The sequence below is a fragment of the Alexandromys fortis genome, unplaced genomic scaffold, assembly GCF_014885135.2.
Source record: "Alexandromys fortis isolate MF-2015 unplaced genomic scaffold, M_Fortis_MF-2015_v1.1 scaffold_54, whole genome shotgun sequence".
Classification (NCBI taxonomy): Eukaryota; Metazoa; Chordata; class Mammalia; order Rodentia; family Cricetidae; genus Alexandromys; species Alexandromys fortis.
In genome coordinates, this window is record NW_026067958.1 from 6,729,942 (window position 1) to 6,756,598 (window position 26,657).

A 26,657-nucleotide genomic window follows, 5' to 3' on the forward strand; every position below is an offset into this window, starting at 1 on the left:
ATGTGGCACCACAGGAAAGACATTTACTTACTTTAAGAACGCATTGCTTCCATCGCCTCATTTGTCATGCTGCTCTGAAACTACCCTCTTCAGAGTCAGTGAAAACCACACTTTAGTTCTCTTTAGTATAAATATTTCTTTGAACTTGTGTGTCTCCCATCCCTCCTAAAAATTACCACTTGTTTCACAACACTGCACACAGACACTACAAGGCGAGAGACAGCGACCCACAGGTATTCTATATGTATTATATTAATAAAATATACCTTGAACAACAACCTGGCTGCCTGGGACAAAGAACTGCTGTGTGCCATCGGCTGATTGTGCTGCATACTGTACAATTGTAGCACCTGGCGGAGGAGCTCCTGAATTTGTCATTGTTAATGCCTGGAGTCCCTGAACACCATCAGTTCCTGGGTTAGAAATCTGGATTGTTCCACCTTGGGCTATAGCAACTTAATAGAAAGAAAGAAGAAATATTAGAGAATTCTGAGTTATTGGAATCCCATATTGGGAGAATATATTCTACATACTACCACTACTTCCACTGTTACTTTCCTAAGTGGGACTAGTAAGGAATATTATTAGCTTCTTCGTCGTGGGGAGAACTTTATAAAAGATTATGAACACGAATTATTTTATTTTGGTTTTGCTGTTGACTGTATTTTATATTTAGGTCTTTTTATTATTCCTAGAGTCTACAAAGTTTCCTTCTAGGTATCTATCTCACTCAATTATGTTTTAATGTGTGTGGATGCACTGTCTACATGGATGTTTTGTATGTATGTTTTAATGTGTGTGGAGCACTGTCTACATGGATGTTTTGTATGTATGTTTTAATGTGTGGAGCACTGTCTACATGGATGTTTTGTATGTATGTTTTAATGTGTGTGGAGCACTGTCTACATGGATGTTTTGTATGTATGTTTTAATGTGTGTGGAGCACTGCCTACATGGATGTTTTGTATGTATGTTTTAATGTGTGTGGATGCACTGCCTAGATGGATGTTTTGCACCACATGCACTGCTGGTGTTTGTGAGGTCAGAAGGGGGCATTAGAGCCTCTGGAACTGGAGTTACATAATTGTGAGATGCCGTGCAGGTGCTGGGAATCTAATGTCGGCCTCCAGAAGAACAGTTCATGCAAACGCAAAATCCAGCTTCCAAGTATTACAAATTCTTTCATATTTTAGTTATAAACAACATTCTGAGAATTTGAAAGTGGTCAGTAACACTTCCATCGGGCACTGCAATTATATTAAGTCTGTACTTTACATCACCTAACTACATTTCTGATCTATTGTTAGACGAAAGGCAGTTTTAAGAGTTGAGATGTCTGAAGTTCAGTGCGGAGTGCATGCTCAGATCAGGAACCGGGCGGATACAATCTCAAGCTCTCACAGAAACGGAGGGTGGGAGGGGCGAAGGGAGTAACTCTCAGTCAAAGTTTCACTTAATGAAGGTCTCAAACTCCAATCACAGAAACTGAATTTTCTCTTTTTCTTAATTTTTCAACATTACAATATCAGGGTTTTGGAGCAGTTATTAGAATCCTAAAGTAAGTACCGAATTACTTTTGGCCTTTTTCCCCTTACTTTCTTCCTTTTTAGTATTTTTTAAAGTAATTTTTCTCATAAATTTTGTTTTCATAATATGAACAGATTATAATATTAAGGGTCTGTTTGGATTTTATTTTCTGGTAAAACCAAAATATAATTAAAATTGAAATATATAATTTTATAAATAAAACTGAAAACACTACACCCACCCCCCACAGCACACAAACTGCCATGGCAGAAACATTTCCAGCGATAAATCTCTTTCATTAGTCATTCATATTTTATACCGACAGGGCTGCTGATTTTGGCATTATTAAATGATAAGAGGCTCTTTCCATCCAAAAAGGGAATCTACTGTTGCAGATTAAAGTTTAATGTTCCAGAGATCCTGGAAATGGGCCATCTGTAGTAACAGATTTAAGCAGAAACTTCTAAGGAGCTAAAATATCTAAAGATAGAAGAATAACTTACTTTCAATAAGTATCAATCAAGATTAAAAAGCATGAAAAATAAAATATGTCTGAATAAATTTAAATATATATTTTATTCTAGCCTTTAAAACAACCAACCAACAAAACTTACCAACTCGGCATGCTGGCATGTGCCTGTAATCCTAGCATTCTGGGAGACACAGCAAGATTGCCATGAACTCCAGGCTGGTCTAAACTACAATGAGACCCTGTGCTGAAATAGCAAAGCTATTACAGAAAGCTTTCAGCAAATATTTGTTGTCTTGAGTTTTGAGGTGGGGTCTCATGCAGTATGCTCCCTAGAACGAGAAAATGACCTTGAACTCTTGATCCCCTTGCCTCTGTCTCCCCCGTGCTGGGATTATAGGCACACACTAACTGTCAGCTGTGAAGAACTCTTTCTACCATCCATTTCCCCTGCCTATTCCCCTTCTGCGTCACTATGGGGGCTGCGCACATCTGGAGTATTCTCAACAATGGAATGGACTAGCAATCATGAAAATAAAATACCTTTCTATCTCCCAGTCATTTTACTCTGAGAACCCAGCCTTTTACGTTTTTTATTTTATTGTGTGTGTGTGTGTATGTGTGTGTGTGTGTGTGTTCCCTCAGGTGCCAGATGAAGGTGTCAGATTGGCTGAAGGTAGAGCTACAGGCAGTGTAAGCTGACCAAGATGGGGGCTAGAAGCTGAGTCCAGTTCTTTGAAAAAGCTGTACGTATTCCCAGAGGCATCATGTCTCCAACACAGATCTAGCCTTTTAATGTTTTCCTGAAGTAACTCATACAACAAAGGCATAAGAATTCTTTCTCTTACATATACATATCTGTTAAAAAAGTATAGTACATACTGGTTCATGAATGTGGACTGAGATTCAAGCAAATGAAAAAGTGTCTTCTAAATTTAGACCATACTTATTTTCTTATTATATCCTTAATAACATTATATTATTATATCCTTAATAACATTTTAAAGTTTTGTTAAATTTAATTAAAATTGACATTATAATCATCTGAACTCTACATTTTCATTTTTAGCTGACTCAACTTGGTACTATGCTCTCAGTTCACAGTAGTAAAGGAATAGGATAAGCTATTACTGTTTTAATTACTAACCACATAAACATTTTTTTTGCTATAACCCATAATACAAGGCCACCCAGCACCTGCGGCTGACCGTGGAACACAATTAAATTAATTAATTAAAACAGTCGGACCGCCCTGCTGTGCTGTCAGCACTCCCAAGGTGAGGCTCAAGACTTGTATCACCAGAACAAAACGAAGCCTGTTTGTCCAGATGAAATACAACTTATTTACTTACTATGTATCTACAAGTTCATTTTAGATGGTCATACAAATATCTTTAATATGCATTCTCGTGTAGTCAGAGATTTAGCTTTATTATTAACCCCGGTCTGGTTTCCCACAATTCACCACACACCATGGGCAATACCAGATAGGATGATAAAACTTATCTGCTTGTCCAAATAAATAAACCCCAAACATTTCTGGGACACCAAACTATGACAGAAATCTGTTACTTCCATTGCTTATTAGCACTACTTTCTATGACAGAGATTATTATTATTAAAGGAGAAATAACATTATTTATGAGATGAAGAAGGTCTCATGTCTCAGCCTGGCCTTGAACTTAATAAGCAGCTGATGATGACCTTGGATTTCTGAGCCTCCTGCCTCCACTTCTCAAGTGCTCAGATCAGTGGAATACACAGCTGCTTGTAGTTCCAGGCCATACTGGAGATATAACATCTCCACATCATGCACAGTTGGCAAGCACTCTACCAATGGAGTTGTATATCCCAAAGCCCAAAAAGCAAATTTTCAGTCCTATATAATTGATAAAGACAGAAAAGATGAATTTAAAGAGTGGAAATCTGGCCAAGCATGGTAGTGCACTTGGGAAGCAGAGAATCAGGCAGACCTCTATTAGGCCAGCCTGGTTTACATATTGAGTTCCAACTAGAGCTACATAGTGAGTGAGACTCTGTCTCAAAAGGAAAAAAATGTAAACAATTGGAAAAGTTTCTGAGCAAATCATCAGAATTCACTCAACTTAAAATAAAATCTGAGCTCTTCACTTGATTCATGTATCTTTTTATTCTAAACTTGTGCATAAGCAATTCAAATGCATAAGCATGTAAATATTTAAGTAGATGTAATTCAAAACTACTTTAATTTCAAGCTGTAATTGGAAGAATCAAAACCGAAATCTCACAACATTAATTTTTTCTTTGATTTGTTTGGGTTTTTGTTTTGATACAGTATTTTTCTGTGTAGCTCTGACTGTCCTGAAACTATATAGGTCAGGCTGGCCTCAAACTCAGAGATCCACAAACATCTCTGCTTCTTAAGTGCTGGGATTCAAGGCATGCTTATGCTGTGTCACCCACCATGCCTAGCTCCACTGCCAAAAAAGGAAGGAAGGGAGGGAGGAGGAAGGGAGGGGAAGGGAAGGGAGGGGAAAGGGAGGGGAAGGGAGGGGGAGGGGAAGGGAGATCCACCTATTTCTGCCTCCGAGTGCTGGGATTAAAGGCTTGCCCCACATCCGGCATGGATAGCAGGAGTGGGCTAGTGGTGGAGAAGAATGCCTGAAGCATAAGGCCTTGGTTTGATGCTCAGTGCTGGAACTGGGTATGGGTGCAGAAGAAGAGGAAATAAGGAGAGAGACAATAGATTGTGTGTCTTAAAAGCCAGGGTAACAAGAAAATATAAATCAGTTACCATGAGAAGAGCAACACAAAGATCAAAAACACATACATACATGACATTAGCTACATAAATCATTTTGAAAGTAACTTGGGAGGATGTAAGCAATGTCACAGCTAAGAATATACAAGTAGAGTTTCTTTAGAATGTGCAAACCAATTGCCTTTATAAGAAAAGGGTTAATTCATATGAGCATCCTAAGGTTCCGAATTCTTGGGATATATAAGTAGTACATGTACAAAATGTCATAATAAAACTCATCATTATATATAATTACTCAATATTAAATATAATTAATATAAGCTAATAAACATTTTAATTCTGGATTCTTTAAGCAGTTCAAAATATACATACTTGTCTTTTAGGTGGATTTTGGTTTGACCCACTTACCTTGCATATCCAGAAAAGATGAGTCATAGGTTGTTAGTAAAATATAGTAGAAGAGAAAACATGGGACATCTAGAAAGAATAGTGTGAAGTCTTGGAAAAGCCTTTCGCTGGGAAAGGAAGCGTTCGGTGTACCGGAGTATGGGTTTAATTTTTCCCAGAGAAGAAAATGCATTAAAACAATAATTTGGGGGTGGAGAGATGGCTCAGTGGTTAAGAGCACGTGGGTCCTCTTACGGAAGACCCAGGTTTGACTCTTAGCATCCACATGGCAACTCATAACTGTCTGAAACTCTAGTCCCAGAGGACCTGATGCTCTCTTCTGGCCTTCTCGGTCACCAGGGATACACATGGTGAACAGACATACATTCATGCAAAACCACCCATACATATAAAATAAATATTTTTTAAATTCCAATTAAATTTAAGACATTTAATTTTCTTTTCACTTTTGTTTTTATGAATTCACTGTATATTTTAAATGTTCTATGCAGCAAGTAACATTTTTTGCTAACATTTTCTCCAGTGCCATCTTATCTCAGGATTTTCCCCTGAGGCAGAACAGCTTTTCCAAACCAATTGACCTTGTGCTGGAGAGCAGAGCCCAGGCCTCACACACACACCATACCCCTGGCTTCCTCCATTAGACCAGGATCTGTATTCCTGGCAGAGTCTCTGCAGGGGTAGCTATTTATTTGGTGCTGAAACAATAAATCTTTCCCTGTTTAAAGTTTAAAATTTTTAAGTTCTATTTCTAAAGTCTGCCTATTTTCCCGTTCCTAGTGAAAATAATTATTTGGGGGATAAACAGTAAACAAAAGCTAAGAATGCAGCTCAGTGATAGAGCACTTGTCTAAGATGTATAAGGTCCGAGAGGGATCCCTAGGACTACGAGAAAAACAAGAACAGGAAAAGAAACTAAAACAATAAGACCAATTTCTAACAAAGATCTTTCAACTATTAAAAATATGGTTTTGGGCTAGGGAGATAGCTCAGTGGGAAAAGCACTTGCTGTGCAGACAGCGGCCCTGAGTTCCCAGCACTCGTGGGAAAGCTGGGCGCGGTGCTGCACATCCGTCACCTCAACAGTCACTGAGATGAGTGAGTTCCAGGGGCTCACTGGTCAGAAAGTTCTGACAAAATGGTGAGTCCCAGATGAGAGCTTGACTCAAAACAAAAGGTGAAGAGGCTGCACAAGAAGACACCCCATGTCAGCCTCTAGTGTTTATACTTGCATGTGTAGGCAAGTGTACCTGCATACACATGTGCAGACATATACATGGATATACAGAATAATTTTAATGTAACTATTTATACATGGGAGAAATTAAGTAAATATATTTTTATTTCCTCAGTTTGAGTACTCACATCACAGTTAAGATTATGAAGGTGATTCAAAACAATGCATAGAAAAATATTCAGAAATTCTAGTCAAACTATTCCAGAAGCCAAAAAATACTAACTATTTATATTCTTAAATATTTATATATAACATAAAAACATCAAAACTCATGCAGTTTTACTTACTAAGAAATATGATTAATTACAATGGATTTTATATGTATATAAAGGTATAACTGACGTATAGAAATTATTCTTGTGGGACAAACAAACAAACCAAGTAGCCGTCTAGTTTTCCCTGGACCTCCTGATTCATCCCCCAGCCCTGCATCTTACAAACAGCGAGCTTACATGCCCCGTGTGGAAGCTGGTGCCAGGAGCTAGGAGTCATGGCTCAGAAGCTCCTTCAGGGAGGGTTTAACGAGCATGGAGATTCTCCAGCTAATCTACACTTCTTTGTCTCATCCCAGCGTTTGCTCATCTTTTTCTCCCCAGTCTGACCTATTCTTTTCTTTTGTCTTCACACAAGCCCCATGGTTTGACCACTGAACTTATTCCCACCTCAAAGACTAAAATCTGAGGTGCCTCTCGACCGGATCACTGAGAGAACTAATGCCATCGCCAGCATCCTTCAGCACATTCTCTCGAGCGTCAACATTATTTTAGTTTTCATTTCACTATGTCACATTTTGTAGTGATGATCTAAGGAAATTAACCCACAGCATCAACTTCCCTACTCTCTGTAGCTAGATCACTGCTGTCATGATAAGTCCTATGTAGTATCAGGCTTTGCCCGAGAAATGCCAAGATTACAGCCTCTTAGCTCATCCCTAAAACTTTAAGAAGTCTTAACATTCTTTCAGCAATGATTACCAACCTTTCCCTGTGAACAGCCCACTAGGAAAATGGGCAAAGTTGCTCAAGGCTGGGTCTCAGGAGGTTCTAGCCTCCTAGGCCTGTCCAGCTGTCCAGGGACCAAGAGCTAAGGAGCTCTGCCCTCCTGGAAGCTGGAATTGTCGTACAGAGGCACAAAAGCTGACAAGCTCTGGTTTTCAGTCCTGAAACATTCACTACACCATCCCAGTGGACCAAAGAAACAAAGATGGAAACAAAAGGTCATAGGAATTGTCTTAACAATCATTTTGAACATGTGCAACACCCATCTCGGACAGGTGTCATGATGGAATCTACCAAAAACTACCAAAGGGATTTAATTTAATATAGCAAACAACTATCAACACAGGAGAAATTCTAAGAAACAAACAACAACAAACCCTAACAGTTTCATAAGAGCTTTCCATACACAAAAGAAGATAATAACATGTTTTAATAGCCAAGCCTTGAAGCTTTGGGGGTATTAGTACTTTTTAAAAGGAAAAACTGAAAATGTGAAGTCTTTACATTTTGACGCAGTATTTAACATCACACATCCCCAAGTATCCAAGCAGCAGCTCCCCTGCCTTCCTTTCTTTTCCTTTACTTTGTTTTCTAGGTCCCACAGTTCATTATCAAATTTGTTTATCAATTGTCCTTTGACATGGGAAAATAATTAGTGCTTTAGTTAGAACAAAAAGCACAGAAGTAATAATCCATTAAAATGCACAAGACTAAATGCCAATATATCTGTTTATTAGAGCTTCCAGTAAGTAAAGTCCAAATAAAATGATCTACCCAACTGCTATAGTTTGAGAGTTAAATCTTTTTTGTACTTTTAGAAAAACTGCAGCACAAATTAACAGAGTAATGAAAACAAAATTACATTTGAAACACAATTTAGAAAACATATTTACCTCTTTCCGATAAACTGTAGTAAGCTATTGGCAACAAAAGCCAACAACAATGAAATACAGACATTTATAACATGAAGACAACAAAAACAGGAACTTTAAAACTTTTACTTGAGATGAATATAAACATGTAAATAGAAAACCATCCCTTTAACTTTTAACCATTTATCTTTCATATCTAGCAACAAAGACTTTTACTTTTCAGCTGCCAGTACAAACATCTTACTGCTTTCGCTTTCACGTGTACTTTTTATTCTATGGCACACAGTTGTTAATAAAGCATTCAGATGCCCAAGCCCACGCTGCTTCACTGTGACTAGGGAAGACTTAAAGCTAGCACTGTGTCTATGGAATCATAGCATACATACTGTATTGCCCCGTGCTAGTCTGATATATGCTAGTTGGTACTGCCATGGTAGCAATGTCAGGTGGTGTTCCTTCTTCCTCTGATTTTTCTTCTTCAATCTTGGGAATACCAGGCACATCAGAGGAAAGTTCATTCAGTATTTTTCTAAAATATAATTTAACAATATAAGCAATTAGGATATAAAAAGAAACAGGAAAGCTATAAATAATAGTTGTTTTTCTCTATAATTATTATATCTACTGGGGTAAAAACATTGCAGGAGGAAAGTTAGTTAACTCACCTATATGAGGGTCTTCGTGAAAGAATTTCTCTACGTTTATGAGAATCGATTACTTCTGAATCTGCAGAATCATCTGTCTCTGCAATTGTTGCTACCTATAATACAAGATTTTCTGAAACCCATCATAAAATATATGATCTTCATCCTTATTCAAAAAATGGTGATTAAGAGTCTGCTGGTAGAATTCAGCTTAGTGTTTGTGTGAAAAGGAAAGCAAAGAATGGTACAGATTGTAAATACTACATCAATTCAATGGAAAGAATATCTGGCATACCAAGTGAGGGTTCACAGGAAAGGGAAAACATCAAACACTTCAGACCCAAAACTCCAAACCTGAATTGTTTTTGTAAGTCCAGAAAACACTGAGTGAGACCATAACAGAGGTGGAAAAACTACCCAATTTAGTGTTTTCTTCACATTACCACTGGTGTAAGCTGAATATAAAAGTCAGCGATTAGGTAGGCCCAAAGAAGAGTGAATACTTATGTAGTAAACTGGGCTTATGAAGAGAAGCATTTATATTATGAAGATTATGTTAGAGGTTAAAGATTCTGAAGTCAAAATAAACTTCTATTTAAAGGGCCAGTAAGATGGGCTCAGTGAATAAAAGCACTTGCTTCTAAGCCTGACAACCTGAGTTCAGCCCCAAGACCCACAGAGAGAACAAACGTCCACTGGTTGTCCTCTGGCCTCCAAGGAGACACCCACATAAAACAGGCTGATGGCTGGTGCGAGACAGACAGACAGACAGATAAAATAAAAGCATCAGAGATTTCAGCATGGTTTCATTTTTAAGCCAGGCAACAATACAATGATATAACAATTAAAGAAAATGAGAAAACTAAAATAATGAATCTCTAAACATGTCTTCTGTCAATTTATTAGTCTCTTAAGTCTACGGTTTAGGAGAGATGAGTTTATGAAACTTCCTGTTAGGATTACATGAGAATGTGATGTGCAGAAAAACTAAAAATATCAAGAACAAAGGCAAGACCATGTAGTTCCTGCTCTACAACATGGTGAATACAGTTAAGAACAGTGCGGGTCTGGGGGGAACGTGGCTTAGTGTAGAGTGCTTCCATTATGCATGAAGCCATGTGTTTGAACCCCAACACCACATAAAACCTGGTGTGGTGGTGTATGACCATAAACCCAGTATTTGAAGGTAGAAACAGGAGCATATGAAATTCAAGGTCATCCTTAGAGACAATGAATTTGAAGCCAGTTTGAGCTTCAAAAATCTTCTCTAGAAAAAGGAGGAAGAAGAGTATTGGTATATTTTTCTCTTGAAAATTCCAAGTTTGTGTAGAATTAGCAGATTTCGTATTTCCAGAATGAAAAAAATGACATAAAGTAATATATATTTTAATTATCCATCTAGTCAAGCCACTATATATATATAATATACTTCAAAACAAAATGTTGTTCAGAGCAAATTGATAAAAATTGCTTACCAAGTAAAAATATATTAAAAATTCATTTCTGATTTTAATAGAAGGCATATATAGTCTTCAATGCATATATACAGGTATGTATTGTGTATACACTTACATATATATATATATATTCATCCACAAATAAGACACTTCTGGTCATGGATACAATACACAAAAACACACACGCAAAGAACATAACTTATTGAGGAAAAACGTTGCCCTATATGGTGATGTATCATGTATCTTACACTGGCAATAAATTTCCCATAGCTGTCCGAAACTACTGCACTTCCCTCATGTGCAGTAGTGGCCATTATTTTATCCAGTTTAGAAAAGATTAGACGACTCATGGCACACGCCTTTAATCTCAACATTCGGGAGGCAGAGGCAGGTAGATGTCTGTGAGTTTGAGGCCAGCCTGATCTACAGAGGGCTACACAGAGAAACCCTGTCTCAAAAAAAAANAAAAAAAAAAAAAAAAAAAAAAAAAAAAAAAAAACAGAAAAAAAGAGAAATAGAAAAGTTGACATGAATATGAACAAAATACATTATGAAGTATCATAATGAATGAAACCACTATTCACGTAACTAATATACAATAATAAAAACATTAAAAATATTAAAGTTCCGGCAGAATGATTGACACTTAAAACACAGAAATTCAAAGGTAAGATCTACGAGCATTTATCTCTACAAAGACAAGTGATTTCATTCACTAAAAACAACAGCAATAATGAAGTGTCAGAATATAAGGCAATGCTGCCTTCGAATACCAGCCAGGTAAAACTTGTACTTCCAATAAACCATAATGTAAGGAGTAACAAGGGAAAGTGTTCTTACTTTATAATTTGCATCAGAAATTACAAATTCTTGGAATCAAAGGTCACAAAATTAAAAACAATGATAGAATTATTTTACACCCCTGAGAACAAAGAATAGACAGGCTTGAAAAGACAACAAGCTTAGGAAGTATGCGTATTTATCGTATCATTGTACTGTGGTTGTCACGGCATTCTGTGATAAACTACACTCAGGCATGCAGGCAAAGGCAAAATTAAGTATATATGCATGCCTGTTTTCCTCACAGACTTGAGGCTTGTCTGTCACCAGTTACATTCAAATAACTCCTACACTTAAGGAATAATAACGTGACCTAAGAAAGAAACAGAAATCAGTTCAGTAGATAAGTATGCTATAAAGTGCATATATAATAATTTACATCTATTACTTTCAATAATTTAGGACCTGGGGTCATTCTGGTAATAATAAGTAGTATAATATGTATCTGATCGCAATCCCTAGTGATGAGGAGCCCTGCTTTGAGACTGGGTACAACAGATGCTAGAGCATGGGCTTAGCATGAATGAAGATTTGGAGTTTAAGTCCCAGCACAACATAAATAAATAGTAATATCCTGACTTCTAAGGGCTGCATTCACTAAATGTAAAATAAATTTCTGGGCCAAGGGCAATGATGCACTCAGGAGACTGAGACAGGAGGTCTGCTGGCTTACACAATGAGTTGAAGCCAGCCAGAACTATAGTTTTCATAGTACTATGTTTAGTACAAAGTCTTCCAAGAACCCTCGAAATATCACTAGAGAGTTTTGCTAAATAAATATAAGTCTGGAAACAAGAAGTTAAAAGATAAAATTGCTTAACTAGCAATTATTCATCATGTAAATTAAGAGCAACAACGTACCACACATAAAAAGAAAATCTTCCAAGTATCCAAGAAGATGTCTTGAATGTAAAGTTCCACAAAAGAGACAAGTGTGGTGGCACTTGCCGGTAATCCTGTGATTTGAAAGGCTGAGGAGGAGGAGAAGAGCTCAAAGCTAGCCTTAGTTACAATGTGGGACCTTATCTCCAAAAGAATAAAATAAAGAAAAATGATGATAAATGAACTAAATAAAAGAAGAAATTTTAAAGCTCCAGAAAGTCAAAGACAGGTTGCCAAGGAAGGAAGCTAACCTGCAGAGTTTGTACTGGTGGTGACTGAATGACCGATGGATGTGGTGTCTGAATTACTCCCTGGACCTGCACAGTTTGGCCTGAAGGTAACTGTACTAGAGTCACAGCTGGGGAGCCTCTTCCAGTGCCTGATCCAGCTACAGAAACCTGAAAAAATGACCATCATTGAGGATTAAAGCTGGACTTGCATGGCTTCTGTTTATTTTTAAGAGTTCCACTTGCTATCACAACCAGCCTACTTCTCTTGAATCTTAGAAATGACAAACACGTGGGGTACTTACCATTAGGAGGTAGTCACCGTCCTAGAACTGTCATTCTCTGATGTGACAGATACTAAAGAACCCATGCGCCTCACTTTTGGTGCCCATGCTTTGGCAGCTAAGAATGTTCCGAGCACAAAGTTCTAAAGCAGTTAAACTACCTCGATGCAACTCATGCTACTAGCAGGGATGCCCTCTTCAGGCCAAAATACAAACTCTTCCTCTTTAACTTCTTAAGAGAAACTGGAGGAAATTTAAATGTGAATTACTTTTGCATAAATGAAATGTTTTGTATATGGTAATTTTTTCACTATTTTAGATGCAAGCTTATATTCTGTCTCAATATTAGTTTAAGAAAAAGCAATTTTTTACAGTCTATAACCACACAAATACAACCGTACACACATGCGCGCACACACAGAGTACACCAGAGAGCAAAGAAATTACAGGACCTTTCAAGCCTTAAGTATCTCTGCTCCAGAAACGTCTCCTGTCTCAGGGTTGGTGTAGCCTCCTAACACTTGTCCTCTTCCCAACATGGATCAAGAGAGAACAAGAGCCAACCATCGGTTTTGAACTGAGAGAAGAGTTAATTTAGGTGTCTCCCACCTACTGAGCACTCGTAACAAACTTGCTTTGAACTGGACTTGAAATCTACTAAGATCCCTAGCGATCAACCTGCCATTTCAACCTGTCACAATAATTTTAGAAACTTTACTTCATTTTACTTAGGTTCACTACACATTATGGCTTATTCAAACCACTCAAAGATCTTGAAAATAAAATACACTGTGGGAGAATCTTGAGTAATAGAAGAACCTCAAGGTGTTATTTTTCATGGAAGCCTCTCTGTGAGATCTCAATTTTTAAGAAACACCAATGAGTCCCAAGCTACTTTACTAGTATATATTACTTTAAAAACTATTTTAAGCTGTGTTTGCAAGATGGCAATGGTGGCACTCAGGAGGCTGAAGCAGGGGGATCATGATTTTGTGGCCAGGTTTGGGAACACAGAAAGACCTCTCTTTGGAAAAAAAAAAAAAAAAACACAACTAGATTTATAACAAATAATTATGATTTGCTTACATCATCATTTTCTTAGAAAGCAAATCGGTTCTCTAGTAATCCAAAGGTTACAATTTAATCATAAAAGAGAAACCATATGCCAAGCACTGAACTATGTGGACTGATGATAGTAAAGAGTTAACTCCACTCATCAGCCACGAATGTCACGGTACAGAAGAAAGATCAGTGCAGCCCTGAACAACAAGTGAAGTCAGGCCTCGATCTAAGCCTCGGTCACAAAGTGACCTACTAGGCAATTTCAGCCTGCCTATCCCAATATCCTCTGCCTTGGGTTTTGGAAGAAAGAACATCTTATATGAAGCCATAGGTTGAACAGTTCAAGGTAAAAAGAAAAAGTATTTATTCTACAAATCTCAGCACAAAAGGCAACTCTGTAAAATTATAAAAAGCCATTTATCTCTGTGTTACTGCCAAAAGGTTCCCTTCTCATCACAGCTAAATCTCAAACTATTTTGTCTCAGGACATCTTTATATTTAAAACTTGCTAATGGGCTGGAGAGATGGTTCAGTGGTTAAGAGCATTGGCTGTTCTTCCAAAGGTCCTGAGTTCAATTCCCAGCAACCACATGGTGGCTCACAACCAGCTGTAATGAGATCTGGTGCCCTCTTCTGGCCTGCAGACATACACACAGACAGAATATTGTATAATAAATAAATAAATAATTTTAAAAAATTGCTAACGACCTCAGTTTCTTGGTTTTTTTAAGTATTTTATTACATTTAGAGTGATTTTGTGTATATGTGCATGCCATGGTATGTGTATATGCACTGTGTGTGCCACTTTGTGTATTCCAGTGTGCATGTGAAGGTGAGAGAACAGGTTTTTTTCTCCTTCACCGTGTAGTTCCCTGGGGTCAGACTCGGGCCATTAAATTGGCAGTTTGCTTTCATCATCTGAGCCATCTCATCAACCCTACAGTATTTACATTATCCAAACCTACTGGATTTCAACCTAGTAGAGTGCTAGTAAATATTAAATAACCAGGTCCTAGGAAATGCGAATCCTGACAGAGTTTTTGTTTATATCTGTGATATAAACTATGTATTATGCATCATGACTTGTTTCAGGCTACAACTGGAAACCATATACACAAAGCTGAAAAAAGATGTACACATCTGGCTCTTGTAAGCCCATACAAGACAGCTCCAGAGGGTTTTATCTACTGATTTGTATCACACTAGAAAGTAAAAGGGAAAAGTTACCAACCAATAGCTCAGCAATAGTAAATCTACTGCATGCTATCATTTCATGAAAAAGTTACATTTCTTTCAAAACAAAACTATTTGCTAAAAATAGTGATAATACTTTTACTTTGAGGATTTTGTCTGTATACATGTGTTTTCAGTTGGTTGGGGTTTGATGTTGTTTTTGAGACAAAGAACAAGCTAGCTTCAAACTAACAGAGATCCAGCTGCTTCTGCTGAGATTACAGACACGCACCACCATGGCAGACTAACAACTTCTTTTTAATGATTAAGGTTTTCGTTCTTGTTTGATTTTGGTTTTCCTATTATTATAATTATTTTGCATAAATATAATATAGATTCCTTCCTTCTACCATGTGGATCCATGTAGCAACATGTACTTTCACTTGATGAGCCATATCATCAACTTTGGACTTTGTTTCTTTGAAACAGGTTAGTCTGGAATTATATATACTATATATATTCATTCAAGAATGGCCTCAAATTCATGATGCCCACCCCATTTCTGCCTCCCAAGCGCTGAGATCAGAAGCATGCTCCACCACACCTGGCTTTAATGACTTGTCTCAATCAAACAGATCTAGACTCTTATTTTTGGTTTGTGAGCCTAGCCTTTAATGGCTGAGCCATCTCTCCAGTCCCAGATCTAGACTCTATTATACTTACATAATGAAGCTGCAGTGTGTTGCATTAGGTGATATGTGAAGAAAATCTGGACCGCACACAGTTGATTTTAAAGGGCAGGAGGATTACTATAGCTTTTCACAGGTGAGAAAGAATTTCTTCTTTGTCACAACTCTGAAACTCACAAGTGGTTATTCCTGACTCTGAACCAATGACATTAACATCCATTGATCTGTATGTAGTTTTTGGATGGACCTTTAACCCACTCAAGATTATGCAACACCATGAAGTACTTCTAGGAAGGCACTGGCTTAGTGGGCGAGGCTAAGTGGAGCACAGCATCATCCTCAAAGAACATCCCACCTCATGACAGAGGACCTCAGGGCCATGCTGTACCGCAATTCTTACTAGTCCATTCAGAAACTCTCACTTCAGAGGAAGGGCAATGAAGAAAAAAGGCTAATCATGCTTCTTGATGCTAGTAACATGGTTCAAGTAAAGGCCAACAGTTTATCCTCCACCCATTGTTTTTGTCACACCAGTACAAATGCTAATAGAGAGCAAAAGGTAAATAATATTTTATTACTATACATAAGAGACAATACCTTTTATTATGCCAAGGTTCTGCAGTGCACAGAACACTTCGTGATAGCTATTCTATAATAATGTTGCATTACAGTCTGCTGTTGCTTAAGTCAAACAGAGGCTGAGGCAGGCTGAGATTTCAGCTCTGGTAAAGCTTCACAGTCAGGGCTCATACCCAGTAACACTGACGGTTTGTAGATCACTGACTAGCAAAATATAAAACATGCTTTTAACTTGTACAGAAAGGCAAAACAAAACCATTTTAACCCAAAGAGAAGACTTGGCTAGCATGCTGCCATAAGATGCTGCTGCACCCTCTGCAGGTGTCCTTAGCCCACACTTGCTTTTCTTCTTTCTTTTTCTTTTTCTTTTCTGAGATACGGGTCTCAAACTCTGGGCTTTACCAACTGACCTCTTCAGTAACTGAGACTAGAGGCTGGTGGTGAAAAAAAATTTAAAACTATGACAGTTGCTCATATTGAAGAATTACAGTTTTCTGTAGAATTACAGTTCTATGACAAGTCCTACCAGTGCATCTCAATGATTTGCTTTTTTATTTTTAATTTTAAAAAAAGTAAGATATTTGATAATGAAACTACAGCAAAGAAACTCAAGAATATTAGAAATATCCTCAAAAGTTGTGCTGTACAAGAAGGATCTGCAATCTGTGTATTCACTTCCTGTGAAGAAACACTCCAGCTTCAACAGATAAGATCATTTGAAGAACTAAAGCAAGAATGGATCATAATCTTCAAATATATATATTATATATTTTATACACACACACACACATACACACACACACACACACACACACACACACACACACACATATATCCTAGTTAGGTTACTATTGCTGTGAAGAAACACCATGAGCAAAGCAACTTGCTGAGGAAAGGGTTCATTTCAGCTTATCCAGGTAGCAATACATCACTAAGGGAAGCTGTAGAGTCAGAGCAGAAATTCAAGCAGGAACCGGGAAAAAGGAACTGATGCAGAGGCCTAGCAGGAATTCTGCTTACTGGATTACTGCTTATGGCTTGCTCAGTCTACTTTTTTATACACCCCAGGACAACCAGGGATAATACCACCCACAATGGGGTGGGCTCTCCCCGATCAATCACTAATTTAAAACTCCACAGGCTGGTCTTCATTTTCTTAATTGAGGCTCACTCCACTCAGATGCTTTCAGCTTGTGGCAAGCTGACATAAAGATGTGTGTGTGTGTGTGTGTGTGTGTGTGTGTGTGTGTGTGTGTGTATGTATATGTACATGTCTATATTTATCTATAGAGGAAGGGGGAGATCATGCTTTCAGTCACTCTATCTTTCAAGTATCAGTCTGAGGACTCCATATTAAACAACAGTTCTATCAGAAATGGTTTAGAAATACCTGATGCAGGCCAAAAGGACTCTGTGAGTAAAACCTCTTGCTGACAAGACTTGACCTCTGTTTGATCCTGGAACAACACTGTGGAAGAAGAGAACTGACTCCCACAAGCTGTTTCTCTAACTTCCACATACACACCATGGTGCACATATATTCCTATCAATAATATAAAAATATGCCTTTTAAACAATACCTGGACCAGACACAGTGATGCATGCCTTTTGTCCCAGCCTTCAGAAGACAAAGAAACACCTCTGTGAGTTTGAGGCTAGTCTGGTCTACATAAGTGAGACCCTGTCTCAGAAAAACAAAGCAAGGCAAAACTAATGAAGAAACATTTTGTAAATTCCCTCCAACACAGGCTGTACTAAAATTCTAGAGGTGAGTTAAGTGAATTCTTCAATGATAATTCTTTTATGCCCAAACTCTGGGCAGCCAAAAGCTTAAGAGACCATCATTAAACTTCTAAACTAAAAATAATGTACCTTTGATTTTAGATGTATCCTTTAAAGAAGAAAGCACTTAAATCTGCAAAACTGCTATTCTATATGCTCACTAGCTCTGAGGAAGCTGTTAAGTGATAAGCATTAAGCCTGTAACTATATTGATAGAGTTAATGGACTTAAACTTCATCATTATTACTCATTAAAAGCTCACATGACCTTGTGCACCAGGTTCCTGGCCCTTATATCCCCCTGCATTCACTTCCCATGCTTTGGCCCATCTATACCATCCTGAAACCACATGCTGGCCATTGCCTTCTGCCATAGGTCCACCTACAGTGTCTAGGAATTTTGCCTGCACAGCCTCCTGTAACGTTTAAGAAACCCAGCTTCCCCTGCTTAGGCCCACCTATGCTGCTCAGATCTCCCTCTACCAGTCCTACAGAAGACAGTAGACCTCTCATACCTACTACTAAGTACTTCCTGAACACTGTAAATACCTCCACTGGAGGAAGACAATGAAAGAATGGAAGAAGGAAGGAAGGAAGGAAGGAAGGAAGGAAGGAAGGAAGGAAGGAAGGAAGGAAGGAAGGAAGGAAGGAAGGAAGGAATTCAACCAACTAACTACTCCAGATGCACAAGTCCCAGGGTAGAAACAAAAACAAAAACGACATCACTTCCCCACAACTAAATCCCATAATAATAGAATCTAATGAAAGTGCCTAAAAGAACTTCTGAAGAGTTCAGAATTATTATAATCTTGTTCAAATAACTCATAGAAGACATGAACATACTCTGAGAACAAAAACAATGAGATGAATAAAGAAAGTCAATCCAAGATGTGAAAAAAGAATTCAACAGAAACAGAATTGCTGAAGAAAAGTGAAATTGAAGTGATGTTGGAAATGCAAAACTCAATAAGCCAAGTATAAATCTCAGTGGAAAGCCTCACCAATAAAATGGACCATGGGAAAACAGAGTCAGGACTCAGAGGATAATGTATAGTAAATGGAAGGTCAATTGAGAAATTTTGAAATAAATATGAAGAGAAAGTGGGAAGCTGTTGTAGGAGGGTCTTCTTTCTTTGTGTTGCTTTTATTGGTTGAATAAAAAAAAAACTGCCTTGGCCTTTGATAGGGCAGCCCTTAGATGGGCAGAGAATACAGAACTGAATTCTGGGAGGAAGAAAGCAGGGTCAGAGAGAGCTGTCATGGAGCCAGCCGCCAGGTCAAACATGCTGAATCTTTCCCAGTAAGCCACGACATTGTGGTGAAATACAGATTAGTAGAAATGGGTTAAACAAGATGTGAGAGTTAGCCAATAAGAGGCTAGAAATAATGGGCCACGCAGAAATTTAATTAATAGAGATTTCCGTGTGATTATTTCGGGCATAAGCTAGCTGGGTGCCCTGGAGCCAGGCGGTATGAAAAGCAGCCCACCGCTCCTTTTACAACAGAGTGGCACTCCAATGTGGTCTACTAAATCCACTTAAAAACCTGAGAGGGCTTGAAAAGGAATTCTAGACACAAATATAGAGTTTAACACAGCCTTTTGCTGTTTGCTGGTGAGGTGCCGCAAAGAAATTTTCCTGACTCAGCAGCAGGAAAAAACTGGCTGTTTTAAAATGCCGACTTTCTGGGCTGTGCACGACCTCTATCTCTTGCAGGAGACACAGCATTTAGATGGGGGTCTGTGAGTAAAATGCTACAGCTCACTTGATGGCAATGTGAACTTGCTGTGTGCCTGAAACTGTGCTCAGCTCAGGGGCACCAAATATCTCTGAGGAAGGAGCAGCTCTGGCTCTGCTCCACCATGCTGAACTGTGCTGAACTCAGGCAGGAACTATCATAATTATCATAATAACAGCACAGTTAAGGTTTAGACTGGGCAGTAAACGGCGGTACTGTATTATACCTACATGGCACAACTTACATTTTTAAGAAGTGCTTAACATTTTAAGGATGATATACACCATCTTACAATAAAAGAATAGAAAAGGGCATTTCAAGCAAATGAAACTGAAAAGCAAACAGGAATAGCAATTCTGATATCTTATGAAAGAAACTTCAAACTAAAACTAGACAGAAGGGATAAAAAAGGTGACCACATATTCATTAAATAAACAATCCACTAGCCAGGCGGTAGTGGAACACACCTTTAATCCCAGCACTCAGGACACAGAGGCAGGTGAATCTTTGTGAGTTCAAAACCAGCCTGGTCCACAAGAGCTAGTTCCAGGACAGACTCCAAAGCTACAGAGAAACCCTGTCTTGAAAAACAAAAAACAAACAAATAAATAAATAAATAAACAATCAACTAAGAAGATACTCCAATTCTAAAATAAGTGTACCAAACATAGATGCACTCAATTTCATAAAAAGAAATACTACTAGATATCGGATACTACAGTGGTATTGGATGACTTCAACACTTCACTCTCACCAATAAACAGGACATCCTGACAAAAGCTAAGTAGAAAAACATTGGAGTTAAATGATACCATAAGTCAAACAGATCCAACAGATACCTACACAACATTCCACCCAAACATTAAAGAGTACACATTCTTCAGAAGTCCATGAAATTTTTAAAAACTGATCACATATTAGGACACAAAACAAGCATCCACAATATACGCATAAGCACCACATGTGTGCTTATTACTCATGGAAGTCAAAAGAAAGAGGACATCAATGTTTGTGAGCCACCATGTGGGTGCTGGAAGCCAACAATTATAATAGGAAAGAAAATAATATCCTGTATTCTACCTAACTACAATGCAGCAAAGCTGGTCATCAACAACAAGAGAAACTACAGAAAGTACACAAACTCATGGAAACTAAACGACACACTACTGAATGGTGACTGGGTTAAGAAAAAAACTAACATGAAAAATTTTAAATTCCTAGAATTGACTGAAAATGAAAACATAATATACCAAAAATCTATGGGACACCATGAAGACAGGCCTAAGAGGAAGATTTATTGCACTAAGTATCTATCACCAAAAAAAAAAAAAAAAAAAAAAACAAAAAACAAAAAACAAAAAAACAAAAACCCTGAGAGGACTGGAAAGATGGTTCAGTGGATAAGAAAACTTGTTGATCTTACAGAGTTCAGTCCCCAGCACCTACATGACAATGCACAACCGTGACTGCAACTTCAGTTATAGGGCTCAGAGGCACTCTTCTGACCTCATGGGTATCATGCATGAGTGTGGTGCAATACATGAATGCACATAAACATTCACACACATGAAAAAGTAAGTCTTGAGACAAATTTAATTTGAGAAACCTCAGACTAACTACTTAATGATGCACTTGAAAAAAATAAAAAACAATACCCCAAAACTGGACAAGAGAGGACAAAAATGAGGGTGAAATTAAGGAAATGAAAAAATACAGAGTCAAAGAGTTGCTTCTTAGAAATAAAATAGCAAGATTGACAAACAACTAGTGCACCAGTTCTCAACCCCTTTGGGGGGTCAAAGGACCCTTTCACAGGGGTCACCTAAGACCATCAGAAAACACAGATATTTACATTATGATTCATAACAGTCACAAAATTACAGTAATGAAGTAGCAATGAAAATAATTGTTAGAAGTTACCACAACTGTATAAAGGATTGCAGCATTAGGAAGGCTGAGAACTACTGTTCTAGTGAAATTAACAAACAAAAAAAGACTGAGAGAAAAAAAATGAATCAATAAAATTTGAGATAAAAACAAAATTAGCAGACACTATCAATTCAGAGAATTACAGACATACTTTACATTTTTATACTCTACTAAACTGGAAAATCTAAAAGAAATGGAAGGATTTCTATATGCAAATGACCCATCAAAGTTAGACTATGATGAAATAAATACTTTACACAGACCAATAGCAAACAATTAGAGACAGAATTAGTAACGTGAAATTCCCCTAACTGGGAGCTAAAGAGAGAGCTCAGCAGATAAGAGCAGTCACTATATTTACGCAAATGGCAGCTCACACCTGCCTGTAACTCCAGTTTCAGAGGATTGAATACATACACGCAAGCAAAACATAAACTTTTTTTTTTAGTTTCCCAACTAAAAAAGCATAGGGTCAAATGGATTCGACATAGAATTTACCAAACCTTCAAAGAACTAATACCAGTATTCTTCCAACTTTTCTATAAAAGATATAAAAAAAATTCTTTCAACACGTTTTGTTGTTGCTGCTGTTTTATTTTGTTTTGTTTTACTTTTCAGAGACAGGGTTTCTCTGTGTAACAGCTCTGGTTATCCTGGAACACTCTCTCTCTAGACCAGGCTGGCCTTGAACTCAGAGATCCCTGACTCTGCCCCCAGAGTGCTGGGATTAAATGAGTGAGCCACCACTGTCCAGCTCAACACATTGTTTTTATAAAGCCAGTAATGCCTGGTAACAAATCCAGATAGGTAACAACAACAAAATTATAGGACTATAGGCCAATATTCCTATTGAATATAAACATAACATTTCTCAATAAAATACTTGCAAACCACATTCAAAAACATTTAAAAGTATCATCCAAAACCAGGCAGTAGTAGCATATGCTTTTAATCCTAGCACTTGGGAGGCAGATCCAGACAATCTCTGTGAGTTTGAGGTCAGCCTGGTCTACAGAGTGAATTCCAGGACAGCCAAGGGTACACAGAAAAACCCTGTCTCAAAAAAAAATTCAAAACAAAAGTATCATCACTACAATCAAGTCATCTTCATTCCAGAGACACAGGGATGGTTCAACATACATAATTCAATAAGTATAATGCCCACACAAAGAAACTCAAAGATCATCTCATTAAATTCAAAAAGGGCTTTGATACAATCCAACATCACTTAATAACAAAAGTACTAAGGAATCTAGTCATAAAGGAGACATATCTTAATCAAGAATCAATGAGCCCACATCATGAAAATGATAACTATAAATAAATAAACCTGTAAGTATTACCACTAAAAACAGGAATAAGACAAAGAGAAACACTTTTTTCTTTTTTTCTTTTTTCAGTTAATTTATTTTTTTGTTTAGAAAATTTTTTCTCCACTTCCCCTCATTCCCCTTCTCCCCTGCCCCATTCACTCCTCAGAGAGGGTAAGGTCTCCCTTGGGGAGTCAACAATGTCTAGCACATTAAGTTGAGGCAGGACCAAGCCCATCACCCCTGTATCAAAGCTGAGTAAGGTACTCCACCATAGGGAATGGGATACAAAAAGTCAGTTCATGTACCTGGTCCCACTAAAAGACCCCTCCCCCCCAAAACAGATCAAGTCACATAACTTTCACCCACATTCAGAGGGCCTACTTCAGGCCCACAAAGGTTCCCCAGCTGTCAGTCCAGAGTCGGTGAGCTCCCACTGTGCGGGTCAGCTGTCTCTGGTTCTCCCCATCATGATCTTGATCCCCTCCCTGGCTCATATGATCCCACCTCCTTCTCTTCAGTTGAACTCCAGGAGCTCAGCGCAGTAAAGATAAACACTTTTTTCAATCCTCTTTGACATAGTTTGTGAAGTCTAACTAGAGCAGTAAGAAAAAAGAGGGAAATACAGGGAAAACAAATAGAAAACAAGAAACCAAAGTTATCTTTATCTCAAATGATATAATTCTATACATAAAAGACCCTCAGAAATACACCAGAAAACTCCAACCACTGATAGAGTGTTAAATAACAAAATACAAAATTAATATATAACCATCAACGTCCTTCCTACTTACCAAATGACAAACATATTGAAAAAGAAACCTGGGAAACAATCCCATTTACAACAGCCTCAAAAACAAATCTAGAAATATATCTAACCAAAGAAATGAAAGACCTGCACAATGAAAATTCAATTCTGAAGAAACTGAAGAAAATACTAGAAGAAGAGACCATCCATACTACTGGATTGGTAAAATTAATGTTGTAAAACTGACCATCCTACTTAATGCATTTGATTCCCATCAAAATTTCAATAAAATTCTTCATAGAAATTGAAAAGTTAATCTCAAAATTCACATGGAAACTTAAAAGACAAAGACTAGCTAATGCAATCCTGAACAATAAAATACTGCTGAAATACCACCCCTGATTTCAAGTAATACTTGAGAGCTATAGTAATAAAAAGAGAATGGTATTGTCATTAAAACATACATACTGGTTAATATAATAAAACTGAAGAACCAAAGATAATCCCACATTCCTACAGTTCCCTGATTTTCAACAAAGAGGCAAAAATACATGTTGAAGAAAAGACAGTATCTTCAATAAATGGTACCAGTCAGACATACGGAAGAATAAAGTAGATCCTTATCTCTCACCTGCACAAGGCTCAGCTCCAAATGAACCACAGACCTCAATGTAAGGCCCTGAATCTGAGGAGGAAGGGCGTATGCTTCAACTCCTAGGCAAAGGGAAGGCTGTGTGCACAGCACCCCACTAATACAGCTATTAACCGACAAGTCACAAATGGGATGTTATGAAACCAAAGAGCTTCTGTGCAGCAAAACAGTCATCAGTCCAGCGACAAAGCAACTTCCAGAATGGGAAAAAATCTTTATCACCTAGACATCTGATAGAGGGTGTCTAGAATATATAAAGAATGCAAACAAAAAACAAACCCAACTTAAAATGGAGCATTAAACTAAACAGGGAAATTTTAAAACAAGAAATACAAAGAGCTGATAAATACATCTTTAAACATTCAATATTTTTAGCCATCAGAGACATGCAAACTAAAACCACTTTGAGATTTCACTTTACCCCAGTTAAAATTACTACGATTTTTTTAAGGGAACAATTTTCAAGGCTTTATTCATGATTATGTTCTTGCCATAATCGCAGATGATGAAACTGTAGTCACATAGGTGACCTTGAATTTCTTACACGTGATAGGATGAATGGAACATGATGTTATGGGGATCTCTCTCCATAGCAGGACACATTGTAGATACTCAGCTTGCAGAGATGATAACATATGTCAGACCAATATAGGTAAAGGTGAAGCATGATGTATCTTGATCCCAAAAGTTTATGCAGCCAATGTAGGCAAGACAGCAAGGATCTTAACCTGCCTCTGTCTGGAGTGGGAGAGCCATGGCGACTCCTTTTACTACGATTTTTTTAAGGACCACAAATGCTGATGTCTATGTGAAAAGGCGAAACACATTCACTGTTGGTGGGAGTACAAACTGGTGTTTCCACTATGTAACTCAGTGTGAGGTCCCCTAGAAAGCTAGAAAAAGTTGTACTATAAGATCCAGCTTTAGGGCTGGAGAGATGGCTCAGTGGTTAAGAGCCTTGCCTGCTCTTCCAAAGGTCCTGAGTTCAATTCCCAGCAACCACATGGTGGCTCACAACCATCTGTAATGAGGTCTGGTGCCCTCTTCTGGCCTGCAGGCATACAAGCAGACAGAATAATGTATACATAATAAATAAATAAATATAAAAAAAAAGATCCAGCTTTAGCATCTGGGCATATTCCCAAAGGACTCTATATTCTTCTACAGAGATACCTGCTCATCATATTTACTGTTACTATAGTCACAAAAGCCAGCAAGGGGAAACAGCCTTGATGTCCATCAAGTGATGAATAGATAATGGGAATGTGATACATGCACACAATAAAATATTATTCAGCTGCGAAGAAAAATGAAATTCACAGGTAAGTGTATGGATTTGAAAATCATCATTCTGAGTAAGGGAACATGAATTCAGAAAGACAAATGTCACATGTTCTCTCTCATTCATGGATGCTACCTTGGAGTTTCTACATAATTCTATTTAAATTAAAATACCCATAAAAGTCAAAAAACTGGCAGGGAACCCTGATTGCTCTTTGGGCTGACGAGGGAGGGGGACTTGATTGGGGGAGGGGGAGGGAAAGGGGAGGCAGCGGTGGGGAAGAGACAGAAATCTTTAATAAATAAATAAATAAAGTCAAAAAACTAGTAAGGTGCCACAGGGGTGGGCTTAAAGTGAAGAGTGCTAGAACACAGGCATGTGGTGTGAGGGAGAAGAAGGGAAAATAATAACAGGAAGGGTAAAGCGGGCCAAAGAATAGGAAGGCAAGATACAGAAGTATGGGAAGGATAGCTAACACTAAAGATCTTTGAAAAAATATACATAGAAACTTCAACTAGAGACGTTTCCTAAAACATAGAAAAGGACTTTAAAGATGTTACCTGATAATGGAGACACCATAGGCGATCAAATAAAAATTTCAGTGCTAGGTATGGATCCACTTTTCAATGTACTCCCATAGAGCATCCCCCAAAACATTACAGGCTATTGCCATTGCTCTTCCTCCAGAACTTGATGGTAAGACCCATCTGCTGAAGATAATACACACTTGAGTCATAGGACAAGGAGAAATCAAACTGGTACCAACCTAGAAGCTTCATCCCTTGCTGGCTAGGTTCCACGGTACATGCTGCCAGAAGAAAAAAGTAACCAACAACCTCATCCAGCTGTGAACCCATGTGCTGTAGGAACTACTGTCCCGGCAAGGTATGTTCACTTAGTGCAATTGTGTGGCAAGAATGTCATAGGAACAATCATACACTTTCTGGCTAGACTTAAAGCCTGTTCTACAAGATGGAACTCACACCCTGGTACCATTAACTGGGCAGAAGGACAACAACAAAACTCATATGGCTTCCCGCCCCCTCTCCCAATTTATTAGTATTTTATTGTTATAGTGGTTATATTGCCTGCAACTGGATATTTGACTGTCTTTAAAGTAACATATATTT

At 38.0% G+C, this 26,657-nt stretch overlaps 1 protein-coding gene across 14 annotated transcripts in view; it reads right to left on the minus strand.

Annotated features, from left to right (window-relative positions):
* Positions 1 to 26,657, minus strand: part of Crem (cAMP responsive element modulator) — a 78,626-nt gene that overhangs the window by 19,954 nt on the left and 32,015 nt on the right. For 4 of the 14 annotated variants that reach the window (XM_050152568.1, XM_050152566.1, XM_050152567.1 and 1 more), the window contains exons 4-5: positions 8,917 to 9,011; positions 8,638 to 8,780 (exon numbers count right to left, since the gene is read on the minus strand). The exons of 2 other annotated variants lie outside the window; for them this stretch is intronic. In XM_050152568.1, coding sequence (XP_050008525.1) covers positions 8,638 to 8,780; positions 8,917 to 9,011 — 238 coding nt within the window. Of the gene's footprint in view, positions 1 to 266; positions 456 to 8,637; positions 8,781 to 8,916; positions 9,012 to 12,325; positions 12,473 to 26,657 lie in introns of all 14 variants that reach the window. 8 more of the 14 variants (XM_050152558.1, XM_050152559.1, XM_050152557.1 and 5 more) reach the window with 3 other exon arrangements.